The sequence below is a fragment of the Salvelinus namaycush genome, chromosome 4 (genome assembly GCF_016432855.1).
Source record: "Salvelinus namaycush isolate Seneca chromosome 4, SaNama_1.0, whole genome shotgun sequence".
Taxonomy (NCBI): Eukaryota; Metazoa; Chordata; class Actinopteri; order Salmoniformes; family Salmonidae; genus Salvelinus; species Salvelinus namaycush.
In genome coordinates, this window is record NC_052310.1 from 14,760,290 (window position 1) to 14,774,863 (window position 14,574).

The 14,574-nt window shown below is 43.5% G+C and overlaps 1 protein-coding gene across 1 annotated transcript; it reads right to left on the bottom strand.

Moving 5' to 3' along the window:
* Positions 1-985: 985 nt before the first annotated feature.
* On the bottom strand, positions 986-4,335 carry LOC120046191 (ORM1-like protein 3). The gene is made up of 4 exons (XM_038991217.1): positions 4,076-4,335; positions 3,350-3,564; positions 2,796-2,947; positions 986-2,194 (listed from the first exon to the last, which is right to left on the bottom strand). The coding sequence occupies exons 2-4, from the start codon at positions 3,521-3,523 to the stop codon at positions 2,059-2,061; spliced, it is 462 nt and encodes a 153-aa protein (XP_038847145.1). The 5' UTR covers positions 3,524-3,564; positions 4,076-4,335; the 3' UTR covers positions 986-2,058.
* Positions 4,336-14,574: the final 10,239 nt, after the last annotated feature.

The following is a 14,574-nucleotide window of genomic DNA, read 5'->3' on the forward strand; positions in this document are numbered from 1 at the left end:
GTCCTGTGCTCTGTACCAGTCAGATCACACATAAACGTCACATTGCTACTGTGCAACAGACCTCACACACATTGAAAAACACTCATGTTCTTTGCTACCTACTGTGCTAACAAACTAGGAAGGCGCACATACTCTATACCATTCACATACTTTGGTTTTTACTTCTAATAAAAAACAAGATGCAGTATCTCTAATGGTTGTACATTGAAAGCCTGTCAATCATAAGTGTAATTAATAAATCTTCTCTGCACTTACTAAAATCCACTCATATTTGATTATAGTGCATTTTGTGGATATGAAAATGCTCCACTAAGTTCTTTTCTCCCTTTCGTTGCCAAAATTTCTGTCGGAGGTTATCTAAAGCTGTGTGAAAGACTCTGGAAATTGATTTCAAACGAACATTTCATCTCAATTATCACAACCTCTCTTCACTCGGAGTAAACTGTGACTGTGAGTTCTGAACACAACACTTTGTGCTGCGTAGTTCTCAGTTCCCGTTTCCCCTTTTTAAAGACGCTTGTTGTAGTTGTTGCCATGTTGCCATGATGACTCAGCTCAAAGAGTGGAAATACATGCTATGTGGCAAACTCCCGGTATCTATCTGTACTCGGTACCTTATTAAAACACAAACATTACAACATTTCATAACCCATTTATAGCCTTTGTATCAACTGAAGGGATAGTTTGAGATTTTGTCAATCAAGCCCTATTTTCTACTTACCCAGAGTCAGATGAAGTCATGGATACAATTTTTATGTCTCTACGTGCAGTTTGAAGGAAGTCTTTAAGCCCATACCCATGCACTACAATCTAGTATGGTTGAATATACAATACTTAGAACAGGGATCATCAACTAGACTCAGCCGCAGGCCAATTTGTTCTTGAGCGGATGGTCCGGGGGCCGGAACATAATTACTAATAATTTGTAGACTGCAAATTGACCGCAAGAAGCCCAAACAGATATGTTTGACTAAAACATAATAATTTCACGTGTCTCTCAACTATGCGTGGGAATACTTGGCAACAGATTTCTTAAATTGAAATCACTTGGAGCTGATTTCCTGGTGTTTCTACAGTCTTTTATGTCCTACAATGAAAATCTCAGAAAACTTGAGGGGACAAATAAAACCACCCAAGGGCCAGTTGGAGAACCCTGACTTAAGAGTATGCCATATGTATGCACAAATGTTTTCCATGAACATGAATCGCCTAACCTGCTTTTCATCTTCTGCCCTAAGGGTCCCAACTGAAATGTAAATACAACAGATTCACAAAGCTGGAATTAGCTTTTGGGGCCTGAGCATGTCTACTCTGCACTGTAGATTACAGACTGCAATGTGAACAGAAGTTTACTCTGGTTCAAATCAGAGAAAGGCAATCTAAATATGGAAATGATCAGATAAAATAAGTGTTGCTTAAACTTTCCAAACTCAGACTGAGTGGTCAGGGGGGCTAAATATAAACCCTGTGGTCCCTCCTGTCTGACCACTGCAACAGTCAGAGCAACTCCCTAGCTAACCCTTTCTCTAGCAGTCTGTCCTCTCTTCTGAGAGAAAGAGAGGATGAGCCTTGATGCTAAAGAAATGTAGAGTTATAAATTCTAGAGGGCATCATAACTGAGTGACATAACTTCCAAAATGTCTCCCTGGGTGCAAAATGTCTGAGTCTCACTTTTCTCAGGATCAAACTGCTCAGAGGTTTCTCCTCTCCACATTGTAACTCAATCTCAATACATCTCATACTACTGTATGTCCTCAAAGGCGTCACTTGCAGTGTTCTCTGTGAATTAAATAAAACGGACATAAAGGGAACCACAAATAAACACTACAGCACAGCTTCAATAGGACCACATAGGAGCTCGGACCCAGCCGAGCCCTGTAAGTCAATTCTGTATTGTTTATCGCCCATAGGTTTCATTTAGCAGAGTGCTCAATAGCCCTGTGAGCCAGAGAGGGGCCATGGATCCCTATGGGCTGGGGGCCAATGCGGCGGGGCCTGATACTCTGTGTTTACAGTCCACAGGGAGATGGCGGAATGGCGGTGTCCTCTTCCGCCCCATCAGTACTTGTTAATGCCAAAGATCCGAACTCCGTGAAGCTGGGGGAGCTTGGGAATGAGCACGGTCATCAGGGAGACCGTGTTGACCACAAAGTGGGCCCGGTCATACTTGGTGTAGAAGCTGGTGAGGATGTAGCTAGGGGGAGAGGGAAAAAGTATGAGGAAGAGAAAGAAAGGGTAGGTCAAAGAAAGACTGGACCTGGGTGAAGGAGGTCATTTAAAAAGGTATTGTCTGGACAACTACAGGTATCTGTTTTTTTGGTCGACAGTTACGTCTTTCCAATTCACAATGCCACATGTGAACATGTCAACTGTGGCGGAGGACTTTTGAAGATCAAAGTGACAAGGACTAAAATAAAAATGTAATGTAAAATGTAAGAGGACGTATCTGCAAATAGATCCATCATGGTTCATAGACCAAGCATTAGTGAGAAACCATCTGTCAGCAGTGTCTCTAAATAGAGCCTTCCGCTGACAGCAGGCACCACAGCAGCCCAGACTCCCCACTGCCCAAAGACTGGCTGGACGAGGCTGCTGAAGTCATTAACAAGGACAGCGAGAGAAAAAAAACTGTACTTAAAAAAATAGGCTAATGCTTCACTTCACAGTCCTATCACTACTAAAATACCATTGCAACACGTTGCATTAAATTATACTTTATAAAGGACTATAAGTAGTAAACAGACTATTATTTTATAAATAGTCTATAAAGCATAAGGTAGTGTCGATGTCCTTACAGGACGATAGGAGTGATGGTGAGGAACTTGCGTGAGGCAGTGAACTGTACACCATAGTCCATCTGCTCCCAGTATGTGTAGAAGCGAGCCTTGCTCTGGTCCGGAGTTTCAAACGGGGTTCCTTTCACCAAGTGTAACAACAGGTACATGCACTGCAACACACACACACACCACAGAATAGTCAGTCAGGAAAGCTGTTATATAAAACATTGTACGGGCAAGAGATACTGTGAAATTGTCAGTAGCCTAGAACCGCAAATTGATTTAGTTTGGAAAAGGATGTGGAAGCTGATCTGTTCTGTGCCTTTTTATAGCAATGAAAATGCCACAAAAAGAGACAAACGTTCCAGACTGCCCCATGGACTATTGCTTTTATTCACTTTCGCTCAGCACACTCCTAGTGACAGTGCAGACTGCAGAGTAGTTTGCTTATGGAGAATACCATTGTGTGCAATAACAGTGACTGGACTTTCCACCTACAGTACTTATGTTATACAGTGGGTGAGATGCACTGATGCCCCTAGGCATAGCCTACTAAGGTGCCTACTACCCACCAGGTTGTGTATGAGGTTGGTGAGGGTCCAGACCACGGGCACACTGGCGAAGGGGATGCTGAGCAGGATGACATGCAGCAGGCCGATGCCCAGGAGGTAGGAGAGCCAGATGCCCCGGCTGTTCATTACCCGCGTGTTGGGGTTCACCTCGCTGTGTGCCGTGCCCACGTTCATGATGTCACGTTACCACACTCCTCGTCTGCTTGGGGTCAACGCTGAGTGGTGGGAACAGAAGGGTGTGTGTAATTCCTTAGGTATGCCAGCAATTACGAATGATGCAAGCAATGCGACTAAGCTACAGCTTGACTATTCCATCCATGCACTGTTCATTATTAGACCCTATTGGGAGGGGGTGGAGTCCCTAGATAGGCTAAATTTAGTTGGAATGTGGTGCTGAACTAGGTTTTGTGCAACTTTGAGGAGGGGGAGTCTTGCAGAAATGTAGCAGAAAGTAGATTAGTTTTGGTCACACAGTATACAAAATTGGATACTCTTTAAGCACCAAAAATAGTAATTAAATAGCTGTGAGAATTACAACATAGTCATGACCCAGCATGTAGTGCAGGCTGATTCAACTCACATTCTTTCAGTTCTTCCAGAACTTTCCATTATTCAATTGAAATATGACATTATGATCTACGATATTGCAACATGCACTAGGACTACTGTATTTCAATATCAATAATAAGTAAATAAAGTAGCCAAATCAAACAAGATAATACTTACAGGAGAAAATGGCTTCAATCGCACTTTTAGCTTCAGTCCGTTATAGCGCTGTTTTCCTCTTATTCACTATCGCCTTCTCTGGTTAGGTAATTGGCATCAATAGGTCAGACTGCTATATCGTTTCGATTAGTCATTCATTTAAAACCTTCTTATTGCTTTCGAATGCAATGTTATTCAAGTATCCTTCAGTTTATAGCCCGACATTCAGGCTAAACAGTTCCACTACCACTCCTAGCCAGCAATTCATGTAGAACGTCATCATTTTCAGAGCTCCAAATTTGGATGTTGTTTTATTTTTTTTATCGCACTTAGCACTGATTGGTGTCTTTACATCACATGGGTAAAATTGACCAATTCAAATGGAATGCGTTGAAAAGTTGGGGAAACGCCCCCTTGCAACGTCACAGGAACAGGAGGGCGAGGGCATTTTTCATGGGTGCTGAACGGCACATTTTGAAAATAAGTGTTACATTTCAAGCACTATAAATTACTATTATCAGTAGGTCAACCTTTGATATCAAAACGAATGGTAGAGCTTGATTTTTACTGTACAAAAATCATCAAGTATTCACTGATAAATTACATAGTAAATGGTCATTACACAGTAATAACCATTTCATATATTATTTGTTTCTTAGGAATTAATCAAATACAGCACCACAGGCACCATTTGCTTCTGCATCTGCATTGCTAGCTCTTTGGGGTTCTGAGTATCTGTATAACACTTTGTGACAACTACTGTTCAGAAAAATGGCGCTGACAGAGAGGGCTGCCTCGCTTCTTGTCCTTAGGAAACTCTGCAGTATTTTTTTATTTTTATGTATTATTTCTTACATTGTTAGCCCAGAAAATCTTAAGGGTTATTACATACAGTCAGGATTGTTTTTACAAGCATTTCGCTACACCACAAGCATTTCGTTACACTCACAATCACATGAAAGGGGGATACCTAGTCAGTTGTACAACTGAATGCATTCAACTGAAATGTGTCTTCCGCATTTAACCCAACCCCTCTGAATCAGAGAGGTGTGGGGGGCTGCCTTAATTAACATCTTCGGCGCCCGGGGAACAGTGGATTAACTGCCTTGCTCAGGGGCAGAACGACAGATATTTACCTCTGCTAACCATGTGTATGTGACCAATAAAATTTGATGTAAAAAGGGCTTAATAAAATACATTTCATTTGGTAAGCTACCAAGATAGTTACCAATTGAGTTAGATTCTTTGATGTAAGAAAAGTAGGCCTACCTAGCATGTCACCAAGTACACTACATGACCAATAGTATGTGGACACCTGGTCGTTGAACATCTCATTCTAAAATCATGGGCATTAATATGGAGTTGGTCCCCCCTTTGCTGCTATAACAGCCTCCACTATTCTGGGAAGGCTTTCCACCAGATGTTGGAACATTGCTGTGGGGACTTGCTTCCATTCAGCCACAAGATCATTAGTGAGGTCGGGCATCCCAAAGGTGTTCGATGGGGTTGAGGTCAGGGCTCTGTGCAGGACAGTCAAGTTCTTCCACATCAATCTCGACAAACCATTTCTGTATGGACCTCACTTTGTGCACGGGGGCATTGTCACTCTAAAACAGGAAAGGGCCTTGCCCAAACTGTTGCCACAAAGTTGGAAGCACAGAATCGTCTAGAATGTCATTGTATGCTGTAGCGTTAAGATTTCCCTTCACTGGAACTAAGGAGCCCAGTCTAAACCATGAAAAACAGCCCCAGACCATTATTCCTCCTCCACCAAACTTCACAGTTGGCACTATGCATTGGAGAAGATAGTGTTCTCCTGGCATCTGCCAAACCCAGATTAGTCCGCCGGACTGCCAGATGGTGAAGCATGATTCAACACTCCAGAGAATGCGTTTCCACTGCTCCAGATTTCAATGGTGGCGAGCTTTACACCACTCCAGCCGACGCTTGGCATTGTGCATCGTGATCTTAGGCTTGTTTGCAGCTGCTCGGCCATGAAAACCCATTTCATGAAGCGCTCAATGAACAGTTCTTGTGCTGACGTTGCTTCCAGAGGCAGTTTGGAAGTAGGTAGTGAGTGTTGCAACCGAGGACAGACGATTTTTACGCAGTATGCGCTTCAGCACTCAGCGGTCCCACTCTGTGAGCTTGTGTGGCCTACCACTTCGCAGCTGAGCCGCTGTTGCTCAGAGATGTTTCAACTTCACAATAACAGCACTTACAGTTGACCGGGGAAGCTCTAGTAGGCAGAAATTCGACAGACGTGTTGGAAAGGTGGCATCCTTTGATAGTGCCACGTTGAAAGTCACTGAGCTCTTCAGTAGGCCATTCTACTGCCAATGTTTGTCTATGGAGATTGCATGGCTGTGTGCTCGAGTTTATACACCTGTCAGCAACGGGTGTGGGTGAAATAGCCAAATCCACTCATTTGAAGGGGTGTCCACATGCTTTTGTATATAAAGTGTATAATATGTAGCCTACATGTGTAACTGCCTTTTCATATTGATATTAAATAGATAGATCAATACTAATGGAAAAAGTAGTCCAACGGTAAAATAAAGTGTTACAAAATAGATATTTTCGCCAAATTGCACCATTTGATCAAAACAAATAGTCTAGCTCTTTGGAGAACTCTGATGTCCTTCCAATCATAATTTGATATTTGTGCACAAAAGAAGGCCATTGACTCCTATATGTGGTGGGACAGTAGAGGCTCCTCTAGGCTAGAAGCAGTGAGAATGATTGACGAGGTTGATGCCTGAGACTCCCAAATCAAAGAAGATCAAGAGTGTCATGTTCTAGATCCCCAGATAAGTCCAAACACTAATTTAGGGAACACCATTCCCTAAAGCTGAGGGGGTCAGCTATGTTCCATTTAACTGGGTGGTTATGTGATACCCACTGTTTTCTAAGGATACCCCAGAATTGAGTGGCATTAAACAGGTTTGGCCAGCTGACAAGGTATTATCTCATGGTCATAGCTCTGGGTGGTGTGTTAGAGACGTAAACTTAGATCTACCGTCACATGCAAATACAGAACAATGAGATCACAGCTGGCATTGGAAACAATGAGAAAAACCACAACAGCGCCGTATACTTCTATCAAGTCATGGCCATATCATAATAGCTATACTTTTGTCATGGTTATCAAAGCTAAGTAAATTATAATATATATTTTTTGGGGGGGGTACTTTTTACCCCCTTTTTGTGATATCCAATTGGTAGTTAAAGTCTTGTCCCATCGCTGCAACTCCCGTACAGACTCGGGAGAGGCGAATGTCAAGGGCCATGCGTCAACTGACACAGTGCTCGCTTAACCCGGAAGCCAGCCGCACAACTGGCAATAGTATTCAGCTTGCAGGTGCCCAGCCCGCCACAAGGAGTCATTAGAGCATGATGGGACAAGGACATTATTTACTGCTGTTCTTCAATTACTTGTTATTTTTATCTCTTACTTTTTTGGGGTGTATTTTCTTAATTAAAACTGCATTGTTGGTTAAGGGCTTGTAAGTAAGCATTACACTGTAAGGTTGGCCAAACCCTCCCCTAACCCAGTCGACGCTGGGCCAATTGTGCGCCGCCTCATGGGTCTCCCGGTCATGGCCGGCTGTCATACAGTCTGGGATCGAAACCGGGTCTGTGGTGATGCCCCAAGCACTGCGATGCAGTGCCTTAGACCGCTACGCCACTCGGGAGGCTCCTAAGTACATTGTTGAGACATGTTCTTTTTTGTACATTTTTAAAGCTCACCCTGAAGTGTTCTGGCAACATCACGAACACAGGCTAGAATTCTTTTTCAGAAAGGGCGTATTCGATATATATTTTCAATGCCTGGGGGAGAAGGAGCAAGGTATTGTTTGTTTGTATAAATCAACCTTATCGTTATAATTTGACAATGTGTTTGTTGTACATGCTACGATTTTGACTTTGTAAAATATAATATCCATAATAATCCATAATAATTCTCAGAGGTGACTACGTTCTCGTCCTGAAACATTTCTAAACTTGCTGCCATAAGGAATCCGTAATGTATAATGTAATGTGTCGGCTGAAGCATGGGCCTAGATCTTCAGCCCACTGTGGATATCTTTCATGTTTTATTGTAAAGCTACAGTACGATAAACACTCAGTCTGACGTGGCTGGAAATGTGATCCCTGGCCTATAACAACTCAATCTACCTTGGTGGAGGATCAAATTGAAGCTTCAAAGTCCTTGTGGTCTTTTTTACTCTTCCATCTCTTTCTCTAGCACACGTTTAATACTTGTTCAGATGTGTTCTGGAGCAGATTACATTTCTATACTCTCTGGTCCCTCGAGGCTCTCCCAGTGAGGCTTTACAATGTAACATGTTAATAGGACAGCTTTTAATGACGAGATACCTTTCATGCTTAGATTCACTTTTGGCATTATTGTCTCTCTTACTCTCTAGGGCCTTCGTTTCTGTAACATAAACACAATCTTGCCCACTCCGATTCAAGGCTAGAACTACTTCGTTTTTTCCCTAGTGGTTCTAATGCGTCTGACTTGATGTGTATTTTGATAGTGTTTCTATTTCCCTTTTGAATGTATTGTGTTGTTTACTAGGTGTTTTCCAATTCATTTGGACTATTGGCTGTTCTGTGACCACTCCCTCTTCAATCAGGGTTGATTGGAAAATGCTTTGTTCAAAAGAAAATACATTGTACAGCAGGGGCGCGCAACTTTGGTTTTAGAAGTGGGGGGGACCTCTTTTTTTAAATATATATTTTTAAAATCCAGTCGTATAAACACTCCAAATAGCCTACCCGACCACTTGGATGCGTCTGCATGGTCCTAAAGCAAACCTTTGCCTTGTTTTGTATCACATTCCAATGATAAATCTGGGGGGGGACAAAAATGCAATTTCAGAATGTGGGCACCATTGAGAGTTGCGCCCCTGTTGTACAGTATCATTCGAATTTTGTGCTCCCTTATGTAGGCCATGCAGATGAAATGCATCAAAGTTTTCAAATCTTTGTTCCATAGAACATGCCATACAAATAAAGGCATTTCAATTAATTATATGAAGAGTGCCTTGGTTTTACCTTTCTTTTTTTCTGACAAATTCACCTTTTTTTTTTTTTTACCAAAGAGCACCTTCTATTTACAAAGACATACTATTGTGGACCCTAGCAGCGCTTCCCTTCCTTCTATTTTCTACATGGCCAATTTTGACTTTGCAGCTGGCCTATCTAAGGAGATATCGCTCAGTTCTTCCTTCAGGACAAGAATCATGACAATAAACATCAACTAGCCCCTAAGAATGCCATGTGACCAGTAGATGTCACCATCCTCACATTTCCAACTGGTCGCTTCCCCTCTCTGGGATTCATGAATGGTACACCTGCAGTGAGAACCAATTGAACATGTAGTCAAGCTAAATGTGAAAGTGGACAGAACAGGACAGGTATGTTGGACATTCGTCATAAGCCGTATGATAATGTAACAGAAAGGCATGATGTTGGGTAGTATGCTCATTGTTCATGCAGTCCATTATACAACCCCATGTCTCTGCCCAACTCTGCATTCTGTCACCCTCTGCCAAAATACAACTTAAATCAATCCCTTGTTATTTGAATTGTAAAACTAGCCATACATAGACATTTTTAGGTAAAGCAAAACTAAGGTTGGTCACTACAAGATGGAAGGACACATTTGCTATTGGCTCTGAGATGTAGCATCACCTTGAAATACAACATGACACTGATACTGGAGTACTATAACTTCCAACACCGACTTCCCATCAACCTTTGAATTCAGCAGCACATTTGTATTGATTCAAGATAACATTGCATTTCACTAACAAATGCTACAGTGCTAGCTGTAGTTTCTTTTCAATGACTGGGAAGACATATAGTGCTGACATTGGAGAAGGAGAAGACTTGTGACCCGGGCTGGGAGAATGCTAGCTATCGGTGCTGGAAAAGTCTGTCGCAGGGAGTCCATTATTGGCCCTGGAGGAAGCTGGGGATTAGAACACCAAAGAATTTCAATAAAAGAAGTGTCTGTTTGGGGGGGACTTGGGAGCGGGTGCAGAGGGGGTCTCCCTCATTGTCCCATCAGTGACTGAGAGCGAGAAGAGGGGAGTGGGAGAAGCATTGTGTTTGCAGAGCCCTCTGAAGAAGGTGGTTATTAGGGGGGATGGCAAGAGGGCTGGCTGTTGACTCTGTCTTGAAGAGTGTGAACAAAGTCGCTGGTACATAGCCCCTCTTCTCTCTCGGTCTCTGTTCTCTCGGTCTCTGTTCTCTCTCTCTGTTCTCAGACCCCCTTGTTTACGAGTGCCATGAATACTGCCCCTCCACTCTGAGACCCCCGCCACCCCCAAACCTGCACGACGGCTCATTGTGGGGCTTAAGTGCCCTTTAATTAGGCTTGGGCTCAGTGTCCGACTGAAGACCGCCAGCCGAGGGTTTAAGGCTCTTCCCTCCCTGTGTGACAGTGGCTTGGCCTTCCACACCAACAGGGGCTCCTGCTGCATAGCTAAAGGATGAAGTGTTTGCTGCTCTAATGAAAAAGGTTTGTTTGGGGGAGAGTTCTTGTCGCTCTTTGTCCCCAGCTTACAAAAATCCTTGACAAAGGCTACGGCGATATTATCCAAATGCTCCCATTTCCAGGACACGTTAGCATTATAGCGTTTGGGAGATCCAGAGCAGATGGATGAGGATGCAGTCTCTGGATACAGAGAGGCCTACTGGTAGAGTGCGCCAGACATTCATGACAGCACACAACACAAGATGTGTTTCTGTTGCAGATGGGACACATCTGCAACATCGTTGCATTGTCCTGGAGTGAAACAAAAAAACTGTGAGACATTGAATTGTATCTCTGTCAAACACATGTAGAGGCACAGGTGCATGCACACGAACACAAGCAACACACACAAACACACACCATTGTTATTGTGACGGAGCACATTTCATTATCATATCAGGGCAAGACACAGGACTCCAAGTAGGACAAGGGGAGACGGGCATTGAGAATTGGCTGAACTGCGCCGGCAAAATGAGTAATTTCTGGAAACCCCATTGTGTCAGGAGCTTACAGAGTTAGGGATTTGAAAGAAAGAGACAGAGGAAGGAGAGAAAATGGGAGCGAATGAAATAAACAAAGACAGAAAGATGGTCTAAGAAAGAACTAATGAAAGAAAAGAAGTGTGTGAGGGGAGGGCGGAGTTGGGCGTGTTCAGAAACTTTTTCGCTACAGCCCAGTGTGTGTAGACACCCTCCTAATCCTGGTTTTATTGGCTGCCTGTGTCCGGCCACGTTGGTCGGATTGAGTGGGAGTGGGCGGGAGGCGGGGGGCTGAACACATGTCCTCCTTTGTAGTAATACGCTGATCAGGCCTGAGAAAGAGCCGGACTTGGTTACAGCCTTTCTCAGGTCACCGTAGAAACCAGCACAGCAGGGGTCCTCTATGTGTGCCCCCCCCCCCCTCCTGGGCACATACTGATACAAGTACATAGTCTCTCTCTCACTTACACACAGATGCTTGCGGACGAGCACACGCATGCACAAGAATAGACACGCACACATGTTTTATGTCACTAGAGTTTTTGACATACATCCATACATTACGTATTTAACAAACAAAGATTAAACAAGTTCTGATGTTTCACAGAATAGCCTACTTCTCAGGCTGTCATGAGTCATCTTCCGAGAGAGATATAGATATGTATGGTATCAGACAGACTACAGACGTAGCATCTTAATTTGATCACCCTTGTTGCTGGATAACTTTTTTAACTTGTAGTGTATTTGCAGTTTAAAAAGGCTTCTGAAGTTTGTAATTTTCCCTTATGAAAAATGGCTCAATCCATACAAAAATGTCCATTAATTATGATCCACATAATAATGAGCATTTTCTGTAGCTGCAGGAGTATCTTCCTGCTGTAGTAAACTGGCTCAAATTAAGATCCTACATCTGCACAATGGAAACTCTCCACGAGTCACAGTTCAGGACCAGGTTTCATAGAGTTGTAGATTCTAACTGTACATTTCCAGACAGTTGATCACATTGTGGCTTTGACCTGCAGGGAAACGTGGTTTCAATGTTGTTCAGATGCAGACCGCAGACCATTCCATCGCCTCCGATCGTAAATTGCGCTCTTGTCACATTCCCCATCCATCCATCGGTGGCCCCGCGAAGCATCGATCACTCCTCAAGAATGCTGAGCTCGGCACATTTTCGAACTCGTTCACCGTAGCACACGACGATGTCTGTGATCGAAAGCAGACCTTAGTTCCTTGTCGTGAGCGTCACAGATACATACCCCATCTTGACGGGTATGTATACAAGGCCGTATGTCATTAATGTCAATATGACTCTCACATTTTTTGTGGATAGTGACTGATGTTTTATTTTCTCAAGCCGGGCGATATTCGGTCCCAAAGTGCATCGGTCACAGCTTCTTTGTTGTGGGGGAACAAAACAGGAGGAGAGCGAGGAGTGTATTCTGTGACTGACCTCTAGGCTGGGGTCACTGGGCTCTGTCCCTGTGGTAGGTAGGCAGCTCTCCCCTCCAGAGGGCACACTCCCAGCCCCTACTGTGAAACCTTTCAGCCCCTTCCTTCAGCCCCTCCGGCACTCACTCCCTCCTGCCCTGGGGTAGAGCATGACCACCACCACCCCCAGGCAGCACATCAGTTGTCACAAGACAAACCCTACCCTGGGGTACATTTCATAGCCACACCAGAGAAGACGAGAGAGCTTTGATTGGTGGTAACCAATAGGGTTTATTTTAGGGATGTTGAGAGGTAGTAGTATAGATGAGGTTTGGATGAAGGGCCAACATGATCCTCATGGGTACTGCACGCAGAACATTAAAGCCATGATCAATTCCTCTTTGAGGCACCTGTGCCACTATGTCTACATCAGTCCGAAAGCTACAACAGACCATCAAGGAAATAATTTTAGTCAATTAATAATGTTTCTCAAAAGGATGATTACTTCAGTGAATAGCTGTGTGTCTGGTAAGAAATATAACGGTTGAATAAATCTCACGGTAAATAACTTTTAAATAACTCATATTGATATTGTTTTGACTTAGGCGTGATGTCACGGCATTGTGCAGTGTTTCTGTTACAAAGTAAACACCATCTGAACACACAGAATCATAAGAACATAGAGGAACCACTAAGAGCATCTGACATCACTCTTTAAACACACGATGCAACACATTTGCAAAACTTTAATAACAAGCTGTCCAACGGAGAATAGATTTTCTCTCTATAGGGGAAACATAAGAAATGTATCAATTTCCGCTAACATACTGCAGTCTTTTCATGGGTTCATTTATGTTTTTGCTGTTGTGGTACAGTACATCAATATGCCTTTGTTGAAAATAAAACTTTTCCCTAAGACATGATATAAATAAAAGAGCATTTAACCCTGTGACTCAACAAAAGTGTGAAGTTTGTAATGGTCACAAATCAGTTTCCCAACATCTAAATTGACTTTGGGTTAGTTCTAGAAATAGTGCCCCCTTCTCCCTCCTCTCCCTCCGACTACTGCCTGCCCCGCAGCCCATCAGAATGACAATGGTATTGATGTCAAATGTGTCGCCTTTGGCCCACCACGTTTTATGGCTTTATTGTGTCTCCTTTTATGTCCTCTTGTCGGTGTGGGAGGACAACAATTTAGAAAATTCACTGTAAATGTCTCCCTGTGTGCGTGACAGAGAAAGGGTGTGTGGGTGCACTGTATGCACATATATCCGGATCAATTAGTCAGGGCACAACCCCTTAAAAATGGAGTCAACACTTCCTCCCCACGTATGCCCTCCTCTCCGTTGTCAATCCCAAAGCCTCCATGAAGAGGCAGACCTTACATCCTTTCACCTATCCTCAACCACTTTAGGGAGTGCTTGCTTTGAATTATCATGGATGAAATAGATTGAATAAGAAGAACTCTACCTTTTTCCTCTGTCCCTCCCTATACCTCCCCTCTCATTTTCCCTCCCTCTCGCCCTCCCTCTTTCTCTCTCTTTTTTTCACATTACCAGGGGGTGGTGTGTGATTGACAGATGGGAACAAATATTTTTTTTCGTAACCTAAGGCCATCCTCTGTGATTGGCTTGCCAGCTGACATCTCCAAACCTCGCTCGTCTTCTCCCCCCCTTTAATATTGGGCCTGTGGATGAGGCATCCTGAGGGAGAAAAAAAAGTGGAGAGAAAAAGATATCTACCTTAGGAAAGAACCTCAGAGAGGGAGGGAAGGAGAGGACGGGTAGGAGCGTGTGTGTGTGTGTGTGCGTTTGTGTATGTGTGAGAGAGAGAGAGACTTACTCTCTTAACTACAAGGAGCCAGACACACTTCCCTGGCCCGACTCAAAGAAGGGGGAAAACAGGAGGTTTTTTTTGTTGCTTCAATTTCATTTAAATTCCCCTCCCTCAACAATCAAGCTTTTGCTAAAGCTTCTCCTCCAGGAAGTCTGTTCTTCATTCCCCATTGGACATTCTATGTATTGATCCATTTCCACTCCTATCACCACAAGGCATACCTC